This window comes from Dermacentor variabilis, chromosome 3, assembly GCF_050947875.1.
Source record: "Dermacentor variabilis isolate Ectoservices chromosome 3, ASM5094787v1, whole genome shotgun sequence".
In the NCBI taxonomy this organism is placed as follows: domain Eukaryota; kingdom Metazoa; phylum Arthropoda; class Arachnida; order Ixodida; family Ixodidae; genus Dermacentor; species Dermacentor variabilis.
This window is the reverse complement of record NC_134570.1, coordinates 202,111,690-202,133,323: the sequence shown is the minus strand read 5'-3', so window position 1 is coordinate 202,133,323 and position 21,634 is coordinate 202,111,690. Positions and strand designations below refer to the sequence as shown.

General features: G+C 46.1%; 1 protein-coding gene across 1 annotated transcript in view; it reads right to left on the bottom strand.

Moving 5' to 3' along the window:
• Window positions 1-18,720, bottom strand: part of LOC142574992 (uncharacterized) — a 73,316-nt gene extending 54,596 nt beyond the window's left edge. The window contains exons 1-3 of the mRNA XM_075683968.1: window positions 18,630-18,720; window positions 16,118-16,461; window positions 5,781-5,942 (exon numbers count right to left, since the gene is read on the bottom strand). Of these exons, the coding sequence (XP_075540083.1) occupies window positions 5,781-5,942; window positions 16,118-16,337 (382 nt within the window). The 5' untranslated portion in view covers window positions 16,338-16,461; window positions 18,630-18,720. The remainder of the gene's footprint in view (window positions 1-5,780; window positions 5,943-16,117; window positions 16,462-18,629) is intronic.
• Between the last annotated feature and the right edge of the window lie 2,914 nt (window positions 18,721-21,634).

Here is a 21,634-nt window from a genome sequence, read left to right as displayed (position 1 = left end):
ATTACCGTTCACGACCGGACTTACCCTGCCACATTCGTTATCCCCCAACAGTGCTCAGGAGACGTCATTTTCGATATGGACTTCCTGATCCAACACGGCACACTCATGGACATGAAGTCAAAATCGATAACGCTGTCGGAAGACCAAGCGATACCGGCGGAGAGATCTCGTAGTCACCACGCCTGGAGTGTGCTCGAAGATCAAGTGAGCATCTGGCCGCGCTCCAGCAATATTATTTCCATCGGCACCAAAGCACCCGCTGACGTAGAAGGCGTCATCGAGGGCAACCAACATCTGCTGCTTGACCGTGAAATTTGCGTCGCTAGAGGGATCGCGCGACCGCACGGAGGAAAAACGAAAGTGTTGCTGACAAACTTCAGCCAGGAGTTCAAGCTCATCAACAAGGGCAAGACGATCGCGTACATCGAGGAAATTATGGAAACCAGCAATGCATTTGTCCTGTCGGATTCAACCACATATACCCTGACGACCATAGGTCCCGAACCAGACTGCGACCTAAATCCAAGTCTCCCAATGATTAAACAGCAACAGCTCAGAAGTCTGCTTCGACGATACAAAGACTGCTTTTCGACGTCATCGAGGATTCGACAAACACCAGTCGCAAAGCATCGCATAATCAGCGAAGAGTGCCCTCGACCACTCCGCCAGAGCCCTTACCGAGTTTCGACGCGAGACCGTGGAGTTATAACAGAACTAGTGCAGGAAATGCTGCCCGACGACATCATCTAGCCGTCCAAAAGCCCGTGGGCATCCCGTGTTGTCCTTGGGAAGAAAAAGGACGGAAGCTTATGTTTTTGCGTCGATTATCCTCGACTAAACAAGATCACAAAGAAGGATATGCACCCCTACCGCGGATAGACGACGCATTAGATCGGCCCTTACGCAAAATACTTCTTGTCGATGGATCTCAAGTCTGGATACTGGCAAAGAGAAGTCGACGAGAGAGATCGCGAAAATACCGCCTTCATCAGGCCAGACGGCCTCTACGAGTTCAAGGTCATGCCATTCGGACTGTGCTCGACATCTACAACCTTCCAGCTAGTAATAGACACAACACTGAAGCAACAGTTAGCAACACTGAAGTGGTAGACCTGTCTTGTTTACTTGGATGACGTCGTCGTATTCGCCAGAAATTTCGACGATCACCTTAGGCGGCTTGCGACTGTACTAGAGGCCATCAAGTCATCAGGGCTCACTCTGAAGATAGAAAAGTGCCGCTTCGCTTACGATGACCTTCTGTTCCGAGCCCACGTCATCAGCAAGTCTGGATTCCGCCCCGACCCCCAGAAAACAGCTGCCATCGCTAACTTCCCGCAGTCCACCGACAAGAAAGCAGTGCGTAGATTCCTTGGCATGTGTGCCTACTACAGGCGCTTTGTCAAGGACTTTTCACGCATCGCTGAGCTGCTGCCACATATAACTAAATGTGATGTCGAGTTCAAGTGAGAAATGCCGAAGGCCGACGCAATTCAAGAACTCAAACGATGGATGCAGTCGCCCCCAGTACTCGCGCACTTCGATGACGACGCCGATGCCGAAATCCGCACTGACGCCAGTGGCCAAGGCCTCGGTGCCATTCTAGTGAAGAGAAAAGACGGATTTGAAAGTGTGGTAGCTTACGCAAGCTGGTCGTTGTAAAAAGTGGAAGGCAATTATTCTACATCCGGAAGGAATGCCTCGTCATCGTTTGGGCTACAGCAAAATTTCACGCTTAGCTATATGGCAGGCCATTCAAAGTCGTAAGAGACCATCCCGCCTTGTGGTGGCTAGCGAATATAAAGCACCCATCTTGACTGCTTGCGCGGTGGAGCCTAAGACTGCAAGAATATGATATCACTGTAACCTACAAGTCCGGACGAAAACACTGATGCCGACTGCCTATCACGCGCCCCCTTAGACTCGCCGCCGCAAGATGACGAGGATGACGATGCCTTCCTTGGAATATTAAGCGCGAAAGACTTCACTGAACAGCAACGAGCAGACACGGAGTTGAAAAACTTGAGTACTTGGACGGCCACACCGACGTTTTTCCTAGGGCATTCAAGCGAGTATTTCTTTGTTCTCGCTTCAAAACAACCTACTAGTAAAGAAGAACTTTTCACCAGTCCGCGCAAACTACCTTCTTGTTCCGTCAGGGCTGCGTCCAGAAGTATTGCACGCCCTACATGACGATCTGACCGCTCGGCACCTCGGATTTTCGAGGGCACTATAGGGGATACAGGAAAGGTATTTTTGGGCGCGCCTGACCGCCAACGTCGCCTGTTATGTAAGTCATGCCGAGACTCTGTGACGCAAGACACGACCGACAAGACTAGCGGGACTACTACAGCCAATCGAGCCTCCTTGCCAACCATTTCTGCAGAACGAGATGGACTTGTTGGGACCTTTTCCGACGTCAACAACCGGATATCAGTGGATCGTCGTGGCGACGGACTACCTCACCCGCTTCGCTCAAACGAAATCTCTGCCGAAAGGTAGCGCAGCAGAAGTGTCGAACATCTTTGTTGAGAACAGCCTGCTGCGACATGGCGCCCCAGAAGTCCTCATCACCGACAAAGGAACGGCCTTTACAGCGGAGCACACTGAAGCCATTCTTCAGTATAATCAGACAAGGCACTAGAGGACAAATGCCTACCATCCACAGACGAATGGCCTTACGGAGCTCCTGAACAAGACCCTCGCCTACATGCTAGCAATGTAGGTCGACGTCGAACACAGGACCTGGGAGGCCATCCTGCCGTACGTAACCTTCGCTTACAACACGACGGTGCAAGAATCAACACAGACCACGCCGTTTAAGCTGGTTTACGGCAGGAACCCGACGACGACGCTCAACGCCATGTTGCCGCACATCACCGAGGAAGAGAATTTTGACATCGCCACCGATCTCCAGGGTGCCGAAGAAGCCCGACAGCTCGCCCGCCTACGGATCAAGAACCAGCAGCGCACCGACAGCGGACACTACAACCTCCGACGACGCTTCGTCGAGTAGCAGCCCAGCGACCATACTTGGGTTTGGACCCCGGTAAGCCGACGAGGACTCAATGAGAAGCTATTGCGACGCTATTTCGGACCCTACAAGATCATCCGACATATTGGCGCACTGGACTATGAGGTCGTGCCAGACAGTATTTCGCATTCACAGCGGCGCTGCGCACGATCTGAAGTTGTCCACGTGGTGCGTCCGAAACCCTTTTACGCACGCTGACGAACTTCCTTATTTTGTTGTTTCTTTGCTACGGATGTTTTTCTTTATTATTTCCGTTTGTTTGCCGCATCGGGTCGATGCTTTTTTAAGAGGGGGTTATTGACACGTGTACTTGCCTATCTTTATCGGGCGACCACGTTTCACTGCCAAACAAATGTTATCGCACAGGGCAGGACGCGCCTGCATGTATCGGAAGTTCCTGGAATGTAATCGATGGTTGCATCCGATGTCTCTCACCGAACCTTGTGTAATCTGATTGCACGTATGCGCGACACGAATAGTGTAGAACTTTGTGGTTGACACGCAGGTCCCAGGGATTACACTGGAACATTTGACGACTTATGTATAAAAGCCGATGTGCTTGTCCCGGTGATTAAATTTTCGACTATCGCGGACGCTGTTCGCCGTTTTCGTTGAGCATTGAGTGTAGCCTGTTTTTTCCGGGCACAGGTTCGCCCAATAAAGTTAGTTTCATCATTCGCAGTTTTCTTGCTGTCTCCTCAACCGTCACTACCACGCGCCAATATGTATCCACGTATGGAATGAAATTGGTTCACTGAAAGCGCTGCGCGTTCTACCGGTTTCTTTTTTAATTGTAGTGTGGGATGTGTAAGTTGGTGCGTAAGGCTACCTGTCATCGTAAGGCCACTGGTAGTATTCGCGAGCATGCGGCGTGTCAAATGATTCCAACCAACCGCGAAAGAGAAAGAAATAGCGACACCATATTTGTCAGCATAATTTATTTACAAGACGGAAAGATGACGTCGCCAAATATAATGGAAAGCAAGTCAAATAGTCTGAGAGATGCTAGAGATTGATTGCGAACAAAACAGTGTTTTAAGTGTGGACGTACGTGAAATCATCATCATCTATGTATACTACGGACCTAATGATGAGTTTTATTCGCGGAGAGTTCTCGCAGAAGGTGCGATTGCTTTACATTGTTTATTTACACTACTAGTGCTGTAGTTTTCTGATGAATCCTGCAGGATTCATCGGCCGAAGACGCTGCACGCTGCTGGGAGACGTTTCGACACTCTATGAAGATACGGCTCAACCAACCAACATGGCCGCGAAGGAGGCGAGAATATTCATCGCAATTACATATGACGATCGGCCGGTACGCATCGCATTAAAAAAAATTATATTATATGGTTTCACGTGCCGAAACCATGATCTGATTATCAGACACGCCGTAGTGGGGGACTCCGGAAATTTGGACCACCTGGGGTTCCTTAACGTGAACCTAAATTCATGTACCCAGCTGTTTTCGCATTTCGCCCCTATCGGAATGCGGCTGGGCGATAGGATCCCGCTACCCCGTGCTTAGCAGGCAAACACCATAGCCACTAAGCAACGGCGGCGGGTTATCCGGCATCGCACTCTTTGAGCTAACTGAAGAATAATGCCTGCAGGCACAAAGCTATATATGTGAACAGTTCGCCAGGCATTAGAGGAAGTCTACAAATCAGCCATATAAGGCAGTGCTCCACTTTCTCCCGCTATATGTCGCGCCTTTATTTGTCATTTATTTTGTAAAATTAGAATTCATTACACCACTGTCAAATACACCGTTTACTCAAGGGCCACTTGGGGAAACATTTTAGTTTTTTTTTTTCCTGTATATGGCTCCTATCGCCAAATCATGGGCATCTACGCATCAACCACACATTTGTCACTATATTTGCCACTTACAGCCAAGAATGCTCAGGAAAAATATATACGGTCATGAAAAATATGACTGCTTTCAGCCCCCCAAATTTAGTTCTCCAAGCGGCGAGCCTGAAGTTTGTTGAATGTTGAGTACATGTCCCTTGATACCTCTCCAAATCTTGCCAGTCTAAAAAAAAATGTGGATGCTTTATGGCGATGCCAGACAAAACAAGCTCCTGGGAAAATTACATCGCCATGTTCCCGCCCGACTTACTGCAACTAAAGCAAGAGCGTTCAATGTGGTTTATTTTTGCTTGCTTCAAAAGTAGAACGATCATTCAACTCTCTCAAAAAGACGGAGTATAAAGAGCAATTCACACTGTTATTTCATACCGAGTGAACAATGTATCTCATCTTATGAAAGGTTTTACGGAAGTCAAAAGATGCTTTTATAATACCCTTATTACCAATAAAGTATGGCATATCACGCGCGAAAACCACTTTCTGATTATGAGGCACGCCGTAGTGGAGGACTCTGGAAATTTCGACTACCTGGGGTTCTTTAACCTACACCTAAATCGAAGTACACGGGTGTTTTCGCATTTCACCCCCATCGATATTCGGTTGCCGTGGCCGGCATTCGATCCCACGAGCTCGTGCTCAGCAGCCCAAAACCATAGCCACTGAGCAACCACAGCGGGTTAAAATACCCTTATCCCTTTTTCAGAGTGTGACATAGAATTAAATGAAGAAACTCTACGTGGTACTAACACCCTAAAACCTTATTTATGCACGGTCTTGTCGCGCTTTCCGTATATGTTGCTCGAGTCCTCTTACGAAAAAAGATCACAATTGCTAGGCCCAAATAACAATTGGACGCCGTATTCCCACCACTGACCAGCGGGTATTTTGGGCATCGGGATGAGGAAGCCGCCAAATGCGTCCGCGGCATTGTAGATCCATCCGAGGCCTTCTTCAGTCTTGTTGACAGGAGGCCAAAAGGTGTACATTTGGGACAAGGGTGAATCGTACTTGATCGACTCTGGCGATCGCAGGCAGGCTGGATGGCACGTCCGAGCGGTCATGCGGTGACAAGATACATAGTTAGACGACGGAAGAGGACGCAGCTTCGAAAATGCATACCAAGATACTGTAGCAAAATGCAACAGTTAGAGTGACTTCACGACCAGCTTCACCATACACTACTGCCGCCGCGATGCACACCGGTGGCATTACAGTTTAGCGAAGTGAATAGCGGCTACGGTGAGAATCAAGTTGTGTTTTTACCATTAAAATCCATTTTTTTCCTTCGGGCAACAAGGCAGGGAGATTAGAAGGAAAATGGCGCTACATAGGTGTGGGTTTGCGCATAGGCATTCATACCTTCCCCCAAAATTTAGCGGAAAACTCCACGAATGCATTACCCTCAGCATTACCCTCAGGTATGGCGGGAAGTAGAGAGTACTACAGCCATAGCGGTGCCGGCAGAGTCACTGCGTGTGCACTGCAAACTTCGTAAAATCGGCCTGTTGACACGTTCCGCCGCACTCGAGCTGAATGAAAGAAATGAAGCGTAAGTGGTGTAAATGGTAGTGTAAGTCTTAGTAAGTGGTATCGAAAGTTTAATCGAGCACTTTAGTCGAGCAATGTACATAAGTGTTTTTTTTTTCTGAGCGTCAAATCTTGAAGCCCGCGAATGCACGATAAGGTGCCTCGCGATTGGCCACTCCCGACACTTTGCGTGTATTCGTATGCTTTTTTCATGCTCGGAAAACCAATTCTCTGTAGTACGTATTGAACAACACAAAGCTGTATCGTGAGTTTTTCATGTTACTGTATAATTTTCTTATTGGCACTTTTTATCTCTAAATATACCAACTGAGAAGTTGTATGATTACTGAAGACTAATTATCTCATTAGGCGGTATGATAAAATTAATCTGAGTACATCCAAGCGACGGCGCACAACATTATCTTGGTTCCGTAGAGCATTTGCATATTTTTTAAGTTTGGCTCAAGTTAATTGAAGCAACGTTGGCATTATTCTTTCGATGGCAACTATGAGACTCTCCAGGTGCATTTCTGCCGTCATCGACACTGTCGCTGTGATGTTCCATATAAAGGGCTAGGGTGATAACATCGTTGTCGCGCGGCATATGGTGTAAGTACCAGTGAAATGGTGCGAGGTTGAGCCAATTATGGTGGCTCGATCTCACGGGCAAGGGAGGAAAGCGGGAAAGAAGCGAGATGCCTTCGGTTGCGCTCATGACACCGGGAGGAGGGGAGGGAGGAGTCAGGGCGATCAACTTCGGCAGCAACAAGAACTGCGGTGTATGGCTACCAGAAGGAGGCCAGAGTTGGGCTTCTGTTTCCTACGTGCCGCTCCGTCGCCATTCGCCAAGCGCAGTCACGTGCAACTCCGAATTACTGCAGAGAAGCCACCCGAATAGTGGCAACATGGCAGCGCCCATACAGCGCCGACCACCCGCTTCTATCCCAATTCGCGTTTTTGACTGGCTCTCCTCCCTATCAGCAAGTAACAAGCGGCGAAATTTGTCATCGCTGAGTCTCATGTCAAGCTGAAGTAAAATCATTAGGTATTTTTTGTCGTAATGATTGAGATCGACTGTTTGTTTTCACGTTGCTAGGACTAAAGACACGGCTCCAAGCCGTAAAACTGGTTTCCTTTCTAGTTAGCAGGTGGCGCTAGAGCATTAGCATTGGTGATGCATTAACGATGTAGAAGGCCATAAAAGCCTAATTATTCACTACATCATTAATTTACTACCCAGATTTAGCATGGTACGTGATTACGGTAGCGAGCAAACGCCAAGTAGATGCCAAATAGACGGCGAGCATACGCTGTGGCGCAGGAGGAAATTTTGTAAGGGCATTTGGCTGTACTACTTGCCAGGAAGGCTGCAAGGCAACAGCCGGGAAAGCGTATAGGTAAAGCGGAGCCCTGTTGTCGCATGCTGTAAACGCAGCGTATGGTCACGGCGTCAAAACATTTTTTTTTTTTTGCGTCAATCCACTAACCACGGAGCTTGTAACATGATGGCAAGCAGACGCTGAGCAGACGACGCGACGCAGATGAGCACATCTCGAGGGGCATTCGGCCTTCCTATTGGCTAAGAATTCATGCACCTTCCACAGTGCTTACAAACAGCTTGTGAGATGGATTCTCTCTGTAACACCTTTGTGATCTTGAGGGTATAATAAATGAAATAGCCCCTGAGCAAACAAGAGCTCGCTTCACTGCACAAAGGTGAATTGCAATATGGCGAACCTATAAACAACTGTGGCTCCCTGCGGGAGCCATATACAGTAACTCTAGCGGCAATTGCGCATAAGGGTGGCCGCGCAGGCCTTTCTTGAAAGCGGTCTGCGATGGAGAACAGAGTCCAGGTGGGTCGACAGCTTATAGCTTCGTGTGCGCTGTGTTCTCACCGCTCAGTTTGAGTTGAAATGATAGGCACCAAGAAGGTCACATGACCCGCTGCTGCTGCCGCACTCCCTCGCGTGGGCGTTTTGACAGCGAGTGCCCTCGGTCATCGAGTGTGAATTGTTCATGCTTGCCTATGCGCGCCTGACACGATGCTTCTTGATTTAGTTTGTAAGCGAATGTTTACAATTTCATAAGGCCGATAAAACTACTATCTTTACTTAGTACTGCTGTCTACTAATTTGCTATCGCAATCGACGCTTCGCCTTTTAGGCGAAACTGTGACCTTTTTGTTTAAATTTTAAGTGGTGATCTACAGTGTCGTGCTCCACTTGTCGCGTTCTGATACGTCAGTTTCGTCTAGTGCAACGGCGGACCAAAACGTGCCAAGCGTCTTAACGCGCTGGCTTGCCAGCGAGAAAGCCTGCCTTATGCTGCTTGTCGAAGCATGCGTCCGGGGCATTCGGCGTTAGAGGCAAGACACGTACAAAGAAGTATCTTGAGCTCGGCAAAAAAGCTTCGCTTTAAATACTCACTTTTGAAGGTTCCTCACGCCTTGCTGCCTCCAATAACCAATCTAAAGGTCAACGTGGTCCTCTATAGCGCGTAGCGTGAGTTCAAGGGGAACCACTCTTTCGGCGTTTTCGAAGACCCTCGTTCTCTTCGCGTCTCCAACAGCACGTGAGCGGGCGTCAGTGCCACTTCGTAAACCCGCTTGCCGCTTCTGCGTTGTGCGCAAGCCCTGTGGTGTCTCCACTGTTCCCCTTGCTGCAGCGGCCCGTGAACCCGCTGAACTAAATGTCTCTATTACCTCGATTGTGCTTTGGAATTTCGCGATCAATATCTGTAATTAGGCGCCATTTTCAAGACGTAAAAAACAAGGGTGCATTAAAGTGTAACTGCCCTAAAACTCGCTTATACACAACTGCCCCATCACACTAATAAAACGTTATTAAAAGATTGGCAGTTACGGCCGATAAGCGAGGCATCGATTGCGATGGTAGATGGCTATGCGAAGTATGAATAGTAGCTTTGTGGGCCGTATATATTTGCAAGCATTCGCTTGCTATCTAAATTAACAAGCACGGTGTCAGGCGCGCACAACATGGACACATCATACTCGATGACCGCGGCCACTCGCTATCAAAACGCTGGAGAAAAGAAGCGCAGCAGCAGCAGCGACCGCATTGTCTTTCGCGCTGCCTCTCGCTTCAACGCCAACTTGGCGGCGAGAACACCGCGCGCCCAAATCTATGAGCCCTCGTCTCACCTAGACTGTCGCCATCGCAGATCGCTTTCGAGTTGGGGCCTGCGCGGCCTCGCCATACTCAGGCGCCACGTACATAACTCGAGTGTCGGAAGTCCGCCTTGGATGCTACGAAAACATTACCCAGATTCAATGCACACCTTGTAACTAATGTCGAGTGAAACTTTAAGAGGAAGCTGTAGCTCGGGCCCAACTCCGACGCGGCTTATTCAAACATCAGTACGTTTTTCTGAGATAACCCCTGGTCTGATTTTAATGAAATTTGTTGCATTTGAGAGAGAAAGTTAAATTCTAGTGACGGGTAAAAGCATAATATTGATTTATGGCCTGAACTTTGTTACTCTAACGGACAAATTCAATATGTCACTTTATATTTTACGTGAATTTGTTACGTTGTTTACAATGTTTCTGCAAAAGCTGTATTTTCGTATTACTATTTTTTTCAGATTCATGTGTAACTTATCAATTTTGTCCGGTTTAGATGTACCATTAGATGCAATTAAAAATAACCAACTTCATCAGTACTCGGCTCTGACATATCAGGTCACAGAATACCTTTGAGAACATAAGCTGAGGCAGCTCCGGGCATAAGGTTCCAAGGAGCGGCACATGCCATCGAGCCACACAAGTAGCAAGGTTCACATTCCCGAAGAACTTACCCTGCCAGAAAAAGCGCGTCAAGTCTTGGAGCGAGGATCTGGGTTTGCAATGGAAGCTACGACTACAAAACCGGAGCTACTCTCTCTCGTGTGGCAGATCCCAGACGTGCACCGGAAGACGAAGGCGTGAGGATGAACTCTGCAGGCGTGGACGTCCGGAACAAATGTAAGCTTCAAAGTTCGAAGTTACCAGCGATAAACGTTGTTTCGTACCTAGTTTAAAATGCACTGTCTATCCTACCTGCCGACAAACAAGGAGGCTTTACATTATTTTCACGTGGTGGCTACAAAAAAAAAGCTAATGAAGCAATAACTGCCGTGCTCAATGAACGCAAGGAAATTTCACTGGCGAAAGTTAGCACAAAGAATGTGCCCTGTTCAGGGTAATAGTATCGGAGAAAGGCACATGGCAGAAATCCATTGCAGTCTATTTATTACACAAACTTAACCTACTCGACATGAAAGATCCGTTCATCACGAAAAACACTGAGGAAGTTTTAGCCTTTGCAGAGGCCAAGTGTAACGCGGGAACTAAAGTCCTTCTCAGCAGATGTGAAGGGCCAGTATTATTCTTTGCCGCAAAATGAATTGTTAACTTGTGTTCAATCATGTATAGATGAATTTGGGGCTGTAATGTTTAGTACGAAAGCGGGCACAACCGTTTATGCAAAACATTTATGCAAAAAAATAACATTCCGTACCTTCAAAAACAAGGGGTCTGTATAGGATCCTGCTTAGCGGCCGTTTTTAGCAGCATGTACTTAGGTAAGTGAGACAGAGACCTGTATTCACGCGTCATTGATACAAAAGTTGTTAAAATATTTAGATCTGTTGATGATTCTTTGAGTGTTTGTCAATGTTAAGCTAGACAACTTTGAAATAGAAAGTTCAGCTGTTCGTAATATTATACGCCAGTGCCTTTGTCAACTAGAAGTTACGTTCGGAGTGCCCATAGAAGGATAGATCAAGTTTCTTGATGTTTGATTTACCTTCGGTGATGATCTGAAATGCCGGTGCTACAGTCCCAGGACATCAGTGTTACCACGGCGGGTTCTTTGGTTTGTGCGACAACTGGTGGACATAAGGTATCACTGATGGTCTTTTTTTCTCACGGTTACTGATTCCTTCCGCACTTTCAGAAGTCCCATATTGCTGCGATTGCCTAGGTATTCCCTCTGCAACTGATGCCAGAACATGACTGGGATACCCTGCTTCGTGTAGCCGCATGGCCTCTTGTGCGAACGCTTCGTCAGTGCAAAGATGGCGTGATTTTGTAAGTGCGTTAGTAATACACATTTTCGCAATTCCTCTTTTTACCAGTTTACAATTGGCTGAATGATGTGACAACAACGGTTAACTGGTAAAAAGCGGAACTGCAAAAATGTGTATTACTAACGCACTTACTAAATCACGCCATCTTTGCAATGACGAAGCGTTCACAAAACAGGCCATGTGGCTACACGAAGCAGGGTATCCCAGTCAAGTTATGGCATCAGTTGCAGAGGGAATACTTAGGTAAGTGCAGCAATATGAGACTTCTGCAAGTGCGGAAGGAAACAGTAACCGTGAGAAAAAAAGACGAATAGTGATACCTTATGTCCACCAGTTGTCGCACAACCTAAAGAAACCGCCGTGGTAACACTAACGTCTTTTTTTCTGCACGCAACAAACTAATCGCCTTGTGCAGGAAAACAAGACCAGATAAAAAAAGAAAGTGCTCCCACCTTGCCAAGTTAAACACGCGAAGAAGTTTAGAGATTGTAAGACATCATTTATATATCGTATATCCTTATCATGTGGAAAGTATTACATCGGACAGTCGGGCATATGCATTAATGATAGACTGCGCGAACACATAGAGTCACCAAAGTTGCATCAGACGGGTTTCTCTCCCTTCAGTGTAAGCAACATAAGCGCTCTCCTGTTTTTGAATCAACAGCCATTACTGGAAGAAGTACGTGCGAACTGACTAGACTTATAACAGGAGCCGAGCAGATAGATGCCCTAGGGGATTCCTGCACCAGCAAACCGTCATTAGCTTTCTCTGAAAAAGAACTGAAATTTTTGCGCATGCTTAACATATCACTTATACAAACGCTTCGCTCTGAATGTTTATCTGTTCACGTGGCTGCGACTCATGTTGGCTGAGTGTGCAAGTTCGACCTGGTTTTCGATAATATATATTGTTGAAAGTTAGCACTGTGTGTGTCCAGGTGTGCCTTCTTTTGTCCCGTCTTTTATACACTCTACCGTACACAACTCGAAAAATTGTGGCACCATTTTTTGTTGCTGAGTTACAGAGTTGTAAACTTGATAGTTTAGTTTTCAGAAAGTTTTGGAATTTTACCAATTTTTAATAAAAATTGACAACCTAAATCGAAAATTCAAAACCAACAGTCACTAGATATGAAGTTTTTCTTTAAAATGCAACAAAGCTCGTCAAATTTGGTCCAGTGCTTGCCGAGCAAAACGAATTCTCCGTTTACATGTATTTAGATAGGAGCACCCGAGCTAAATCTTCCTCTTAAGCGGGGATTGAAGTGCCATAAATCAGCCCATTTAATTCATGCGTCCTTGGCGTAAACTGATGCGCGCGCATGTGCTTTTGCGCAGCCGTGCTTGGCAATGCTGCAAGCACGGCGATCATCTTGTTGGCGTTGACACAATGGAAATACGCGTGCGATTGTGGCCTGGTAACATTCAGCTGCGGTGTTGCCCCAACGGTCCACTATCGGTCATTTAATAAAATTTTGTTTTGGTGCGAAACATTCGGCTAAGCAGCACAACGAAGCAGCAAGAAAGTCAAGGGCGTAAACAAAGAAGCTTCCAAGTGCCGGCACGATGATGGGATATGAGTGCCGGCACGACAGCTCAATGCTCTAAATATTAGGCAAGGAACCCCGCCACGCTTCTATCGTGCCAAAGCGCTGATTTGAAGTGTCAGATGCGCGCGTCACGAGCCAGTGTTTCGCATTCTTCATTCGTGGCATGTAGTTCTTTGAGCCGCTGTCTTTTACCGCACTGCCTTGAGGATCAGCCCATGAAAGCGGTTGGATAGGAGGAAACGAAACTAGTCTAATGAGCTGAAGAAAGCTATTCGTTTTGAAAATGGCAAAAACGCAGAAGCCTCAGAAGTGATAACTTCATTGCAGACGTGTCGCTGCATTCATGTGGACAGAATAGACTTAGTGCTTAAACGGCGATTCCGAGTGCGTTCCTCAATGTCTCCCTGAACGCGGCGGCGGCGGATAATATTCGGAATGCTTGTTTTGACAACAAATGGAATTTCTAAAATAAGCTTGCAGCACATGTCATAATTGTATTCCTTCAGCTGGAGAACACGAAGCGGCGGACATTAGTTACATAAGATATGGAGACGCATTTGCAGATAATGAATAAATAATCACTAATTATGATTTTATGTGATTACTTTACGCAAATATCTTAACTGCAATCTACCAATTGTAGCTGATGAGCTTGCCAGGCATATCAATTTGCAGTTAACTGTGCACGTGGCACTAGCTTTGAGATAAGCGCAAGCTAATTTGAGTTAAAAATGTACTTTTACACTTTTTTTTACCTAAGCGCCGTTTTATGAATTGCAGCATATAATTCCCTGGAACGAAAATGTAGTTCTCTGCACACTTTGTCAATCAATCTATCGAACTTGGTGTCATCGGAAAGATAGGTTTCTCATGAATACGCTTTGCGAACAGAACGGAAAATGCATTATTTGCCATAAAGTTAATATTTAGGACATAAATCCGTAATTTTTCTTCAGTTAAGCTATTAACTTTGATTTCATCTGCGGGGAATGCCCTTCCCTGAGTATTCCAACTTAAGGACTAGAAATACGCTATCTTCCACATAACTTTCAATAGTTTCGTACAGTCTTGAAGGAGAAAACACGCCGTATAGTACAAGCAGCCTGTCCTTCCGTAGCAGGATGTCTAGCTGGGCAACATTGTTACATATCTTGTAGCAAGCATGAAAAAACAAAGACAAAAGCTCCTGTGTGTTTAACGCGGTTACCTGTTTTAAGGGTACTGCACGCGCTTTGGTACATGTATAAATCTAAATTCTTTCACGCCTACTTGGATCAACGGTGTTACGTCTGAAAACGGCAATGGGCCTTCCTTAGATATTTCCCGCAAGGCCACCCCATCATCAGCAATCGCCCAGAGAGACGGGGCCTGACACAGACTGTGACTCACAATCAAAGTAGCTGAATTCGAGGCGACAATAGCCGCCGCCCTCTGTGGAAGATGTAAGTACCCCGAAGGCCAGCCTCCTGACACTGGCAATCTGACAGTCACGGAGAGCATACTAACTGATGCAAGGGTCGATGTCGAGGGATTCCGCGAGAACTGCTTCGACTTCAGTTCCCAAATTGCGTGGTTGCCACGTGGTTGCCTCGTATGTGGGGGCGATCGCGCCACATTGGAGGCATAGTCTGGCGGTACGGTGCGACGTAATTGGTGGGATTTTGCTAAGAATTCCACGATTGTGATTGGCCGAGACAAGGTTACCACATCCCATTGTCTATTCACCTAGAAAAATAAACTGCGTTAAAAGTGGACTACATTGGGGCAGTGGTGTGTCCAGACATGAACTGATGTGTTCTCAGACATTTGATGTGCTCCTACATGGAGTAGGCTTTCATATCTGTAGTCAATGTAAATAACATAAAATAAACCGTTTTTTTTTTGCTCCTATATTCAGACGTTATTATTCCTGTCTGTGAGATTCCTGGCCTAAACGCTGCACCGAGTAGGAACAACGGGCAGTTCATGGTTTTATCAAATACACGGGCTGCTTTGAAGAGGAACGATGTTCGGGATCATCTGTCGGACATTTTTTAATGGGATTACCATTCTTGTGGTACTTCGCACCGTTTGTGGTATTTGTGCTTATATTAATATTTTTTTCGAGCACAAGTGGCTTGCATAGGTTTAAAGCAGAATGTAAAAGACTGGTGTTTGAGGCATTTTGCATCAAAAAAGAAGGTGACAACTAGGTTAGCTGCAATTGTGTCGACATCGCGCAGATATGATTCTAATATTTCTGCCAGAGGATAGGTGCGTGTACACAAGCGCGGTAAGATGTTGTGCGTTTTATGGTGCTTGCTAGCGTAGCCTTCTGTTCCAAAACGTTTTGTTGCAGTGCAGCGCTTACGGTGTGTGTGTCTCCTCTCTGCGTCCCGTTTCCTCCCCACTGGTGAAAAGAACAGAGTCTCGCGGTCAACTGGCCCGTTTGACAGCATTGCTTACAGGTCTCTCTAGGTTTTTCACACCAACTTGTGCCACCGGGCATATGGCACTGGGTATGTGGCACCCGCTGAATGACGAAAAACATTTATCTAATATTTCCCGGGTTCTGGGGCGAATTGAACACGGGTCATAGATATTGAGACAATCCTGTTCGAATACATATGCACACGCACCACACGTAGACTTCACCGCAGCGCCTCCAGATTGCGTAGCGTACCAGAGGGAAGCGGGAGAGGATCCAGACTGCGGGGATACAGACTGCAGTACAAGCATTACACGCCAAATATTTCTGCTGTGGCAGTACAGTGTATCGCTACATTGCCTCAGTGATTATCGCATTAAAGTCTATTGTCATCTAGAGATCGTTCCTAACGGAATTGTGGATAATTATTTTCAAAGCGTTGGTGCTGTCGGACCCATTAATTTTTGTACTCTCGTATTGAGTTACTATCACATCCACGTCTTTCTGTGCGGCAACGAAGCCCGTTTCGATTCGATATTCTCACGAAAATTCCTCCCATTCTGTGTGCTCATGTTAGCTTCTCCAGACGCCGTACTCGTGTGAGCATTGACCAGACATTTCGAGGGCACTTACCCTCTGTGGCATACGCAACAGGCGCCATCATCGACAGCGTTAGGAGGGTAAGGAGGAGGAGAAGGAAGAAGGTTGGCGCCTTCCTCGGCAGCGCATCTGTGAGAAGCCTGGTGGTGCAGCCATCCGCCATTGATTGAGCGCGCGCTGGAGGCCGGCATGCGTCGGGTCTTTCGTTAATCGTGCGATGCTGCGGAAGTCGCCGATTGCTGGTGCGCCCCATACTGCCAGCACTCAGCGCCGGTGATGATAGGGCAGCGCACGACCACAGCTGGCTTGAGGAAGCCGCGCCCGCCTCGAGTAGACGCCGAGAGGACTGGAGGCAGGGCTGGTGTCTTGCGCGTGGTCTGGGCAGAGGGACAAGAGTTTGAACCTGGCGGGCGTAGAATTAGCGGATGAAAACTAAATCATTTACGAAGATAATTATGAGGAATTCAACATTGCTTTCCGTGTTTCAAAGATGATGGAAATGTGGCAGGAAGTTCGTACAGTGCTGTGTGAAACTGCATGATGGAAGGGTATTATAGAATGGAATGGTATTAGTTCAGACATTGCGTGAGTGATGAGGCTAGACGTCTTCTAGAAAGCAGGGTGCGCTACGCAATAATCTGTACGGCCGTTTAGTGCACTTCTACTCGGCAGTACAGTCATACCCGGTTTCGTTTTTGTCCATAGCTGCACCAAAATTCCCAAAATCAAATCTGAGAGCTGGCGCAATTCTATCCTCTGAACTGCATTACTAGACGAGGCTGGCATTACTTCATGGTAAATGAATATGCGTAAGCGAATAATTAAGCAAAATTTACTCATTACCATGTTAAGTGATTTCCTTGAGGCATATATTGCACTTTACGAATGCTAATCGATGAGTTCGCTGTCCGTATCCACATGGAACGAATTTTCAGGTTGACCCCACTTCTGTGACACTAATTTTCAAAATGTACGAAAAACCGCATTATCGTTCCATTTACTTTTGTGCTTCAATGCATAAAGCAGCATTTTCTGAAAATGTTAATGAAAAAAAGTGAACATTTTTACCTCAAGTTTCACAGCGCATTTCTCGAAACGGACATCATCCTTTGAAGTGAGTCAAGTCCATATGTCTGAGAAGTTAACTAGCTACAATTCATAACTTGATATATATGCTTTAAATTAATCAGTAAAACAATTAGTGAAAGTTTGTTAATTTTCAGTTCACATCACATTGCTCGTAGCAATTTTGTCGACCTCATTGAGTAATTTGGCTATCTGTCACAAATAATTTTTCTAGGTAAAAAAAAAAAAGCACCTCACATAACTTCGTGCGGCTTCAGTAAGCGGCCCTTCTTCAGCCCCCACAAAGTTGTCGCTTCATAGATAACTGTTTAGTTTAGTCGGTTTCGTTTCCGTGCTTTGACAATATTTACGGGCAATTATACAGCATAAGGCAAATTTTTTTTCCTGCACGTGACCGAAGCAACGTTTTTTTTTTATGTGTGTGCTTTTTAGGCACGTGCGCTTTCAACAAAATTTCTATAGCAGCAAAATAAGAAAGGGCAAGTAACGCAGCAGCTAGCAGTGCAGCTAGAATTCCTTCCTTGAAGTACCTTGCATTGTTGACATGGGGGATGTATGGGCGACTTTGCTAGACATTCGAAAATGTTGGTGGTTTACAACGAACTTAAAACTAAAGCTGCAATTTCGTCGTGGTTGTTCATCGTAAACAATCAAGCAATTATATTGGACAGGCTGGTCATTTCAACCATATTACAAATCTATCGTAAAATTTTTCACGATAGAAGCGGTATCACCAAGCACATGAAAGAGAGAGCTGACCGCTGCGTGTGTCTCGCATATTTTCTCCTCTCCAAATCTTTTATCTATACTTGTGCCTCCCGTTCGATGCCGTAACATTAATAATGGCAATGAGAGACCGAATGTAAGAAAACACTTGTGTGCAGTGTTTGGATGCGCGTTGAGGAACGCAAATGTTCCACATAATGATAAATACTTCAATACGGAGTCTATTATAAAAAAAACTGCCCAGTTTCCAGACGTTGACTCCGCAAAGCCCAACGTAATCTAAATTATACGCTAAGTACGGTATCTTAAGCTTCAATCGTCACTTATCGCGAAAAAAAAGAAAGACGCACGAAGCTTCCCTCGAAACGGAAGCCTAACGCAAAGACCATAAAAGCGTTACTGATGCGCTAAAGTTGTGTAACGTTTAAGTAGAGGTTGTGGATAGCTCACAGAGCCAACTACTACTTCAAATGCCAATTGAAACATAGCTCAAACTTTATATCGTTGCCCCTTTTTTAAGGAAGGCAATCTTCAGAGTAAGACATCAAGTTATTTTATATTTTCTCTATGTGTAATCGCATTGCGGTGTTCTGGTGCTCAATCACAAAGCACTCGTAGACCCCACGTTAATGTCTCAAAGCAACGTTGCACGCCGTTCAGGAGGATGGACACTAGTGAAAAAAGAACGACACTTACAGAGTGCCTGTGGAGGTCTTGCCGCGTCAGCACTTACTTGAAGAACGACGGTGGCCGCCTGGAGACGTAAAACGGGTCACTGGAAGCGACGACTTGGCGTAAATCTAGTGGCCTGTTGCCGACGTGGGCTTATTGCAAAGCTTCTTCTTCTTCTTCTTCTCCACGCGACCTCGTGACCGCGCATTCTTCGTGCTGCCAAGCCAAAACATTTACCCACTATGCAGGAACCAACAAGAACCAGTAGGTTGTAAACAACTCTCAACACACACACACACACACACACACACACATATATATATATATATATATATATATATATATATATATATATATATATATATATATATATATATATATATATATATATATATATATATATATATATTGCGCGTTATCTTACAACCTACTGCTGTTTGGTGGTTCCTGCATAGTGGGTATGCAGGTTTCTTCGTCGCGGGTCATGTGAACAACTCGTGTCGGAGATACGCGAAATGCACCATCACATGATCGCGAAAGGACATGACGACGTGTTTCAGTGGCTGCCTGGTCATTGCGGTATCTCCGGCAACGACCTCCATGACGAAGTTGCTAGGAAAGCACACGACGGAGCAACCCTTGTTTCTATACTTTTATCACGGACCGACGCAGCCCAACACTTAGGCAAGCTAGGGCACTGTTTCACATTGGAGAAGTGGCACACACCTGAATTCACTCAACATTGATTGCATTCCCTCGATCCCTCTATGCAACTGCGGCTGTTACCAGGTCTTCCGCGTAATGAGGAAACAGTGCTGTGGCGCTTACGTTTGGGCGTTGCATTCACCAATGCATATACATTTTTGATTGGAATGGCTGATAGCGCCGAGTGCAAAGCCTGCGGTGTCGAGGAAACTATAGAACATCTATCGTACTACTGCCCATCTTTTCAAAATGAAAGGCAAGACCTCTTCATAGCTCTCAATCGGCTAGATGGAAAGCCGTTCACCTTGAACAAGATCTTGGGACCATGGCCTCGCATATCGCAGCTACAAAAAGCCACAAAAGCGCTGCTGCGATATTTGAAAGCTACCGGATATAGTCAGCGTCTGTGATCCAGACTGTGTGACCGACTGGACCAGTGGACTTTCTCTTCTTTTAATCTTTCCGTCCCCCTTTCCCTATACACTTCGAGCGAGAGGGAGACAGAGAGAGACAACGTTATTTAGTCGCCTGCAGAACGACACCACGCCTAAATGGCGCCGCGACGCGGCCCCTGACGTCTTCTCAACGGGTGGTCTCTACTCAACTCCGACGCATGTTATTCCCGCGGTCGGTCGCCCTGAGGGGCGACGTTCCGTTGGTTTCGCTCGGCCTTTGTCTTCCAAGAGCCGCCGAGACCTACTTTGAGCGAAACGTAAAGGAAAGGAGGCGACAATAAGAACACCACAGCATAAATCAAGCCCGTGTTTTCAAGCATAATACTTTTAAAAGAAGCAAAAAACACTTTAAATAAACAAGGCAGCTCTAGCATGCATGCCGGAATTTATGTAAAGCCAAACTATTGAGAAGCAGTTCATTAGACCAATAGCAGAACTGCTTGTGGCGCTAGATTGTGAGCAGATATTGCGATGTAGCACGAAAATTTGAAAGAAAAACTGATAGTCGTGAACTGGCTGATCCGGCAGAAATGGCACCGCATTAATACTTCGCAAGTCTCATTTGAAGCCATTCGTTGCTCCAATGTGCAGAAGATGTTGGCACTCCGCCTGTGCAGTCTCTCCTGCTAGACAGACGTCTAGTCATCACCTATTGCCGTTTTCGCCGCATTGCCTCAGGTTTGCTTGTCGCTATTCGTCATCTAGCTGACGCTTAGCCCGTTTCGCTTTAGCTCTTCCTGTCAACCGACGATGACATTCTTACTCTCAGTTTGCAGCACGCTTTCGGTGCTTGGCTTCAGCTGCTTGAGCCAAATGACGCTTGCAGCCTTCCTCGTTGGATCGCCTACGCCATTTTTCGGTGAAGCTACTCGCCGAAAGAAGGCTGAGGTGATAAACATGTTGAGAGAAACTCAATACGTATACGGTTGAGGACGTTACTATGTACTAATTTTAGGTTTTTACGAGCCAGAACGACAACGTTGTTATCAGGAGCGCCGTAGTGGACCAATTTAAGCCCCTGGTCTTTCTTCGCCGCGCACGCAATGCGCGGCATCTGCGCGATATTCCATTTCGCCTTTATCGAAAGGCGGCCTCAGTTAAATCCTGCGCAGTCGGCCTTAGTTGCGCAAAAACATTGCCACTTCGCTTCCACGGTTGTTACGTCAACATGTATTGACGCTTTCAGAACGAACTGGGAAAATAAGACCGTCGACTCAAGTTCTCGGATCACTTAATAATGACACTCACCCATGCACATAATACAAAGCTTTAACAAACAACCCCTGCCTCCTCTCTTCACTTCATCCTCCTCCTTTAACCAACCTCAAAATCAGAAATAAAGCTTCTGTAGCATATAATAACTTGAACCAGATGGTAACGCAGCGTTCTCATTTGTTATTATCTACTGACTGACATTCCGTCTACGGCAGCAATAAAGTTACTTGCGCATGAGTGCCAGCAACGGGCGCAATTAAAAGCCTCCACATAAAGCTTTCCTTACGCCAGAAATACCCCTCGTGTTAAGGCTAGAAAGCCATCACATACATCAGAATGCAAGAAACAATGAGCAATAAAAATGTACTGTTTCAAATGTTCCTTAGGACATAAAGCACCTCTCATTTACCAGCGATTAAGAATCACCGGAATAAAACATATAGCCTATTAAGAAGACATGAAAAACCATACGTTAAGAACCTGTTCAGTTGTGCAATATCTACAAAGGCGGAACTGATTTGGAAAAGATTAAATTCTTTCTTGCATGAAAGACTATTCTGAAGTAAACGCTGGTGCCACTGGGATTAAATTATTGATAGGAATACTTACACTAGCCGTCAGAACTTATTTGGAAAAGATTTAATTCTTTCTTTCCAGAAAGACTATTCTGAAGTAAACGCTGGTACCACTG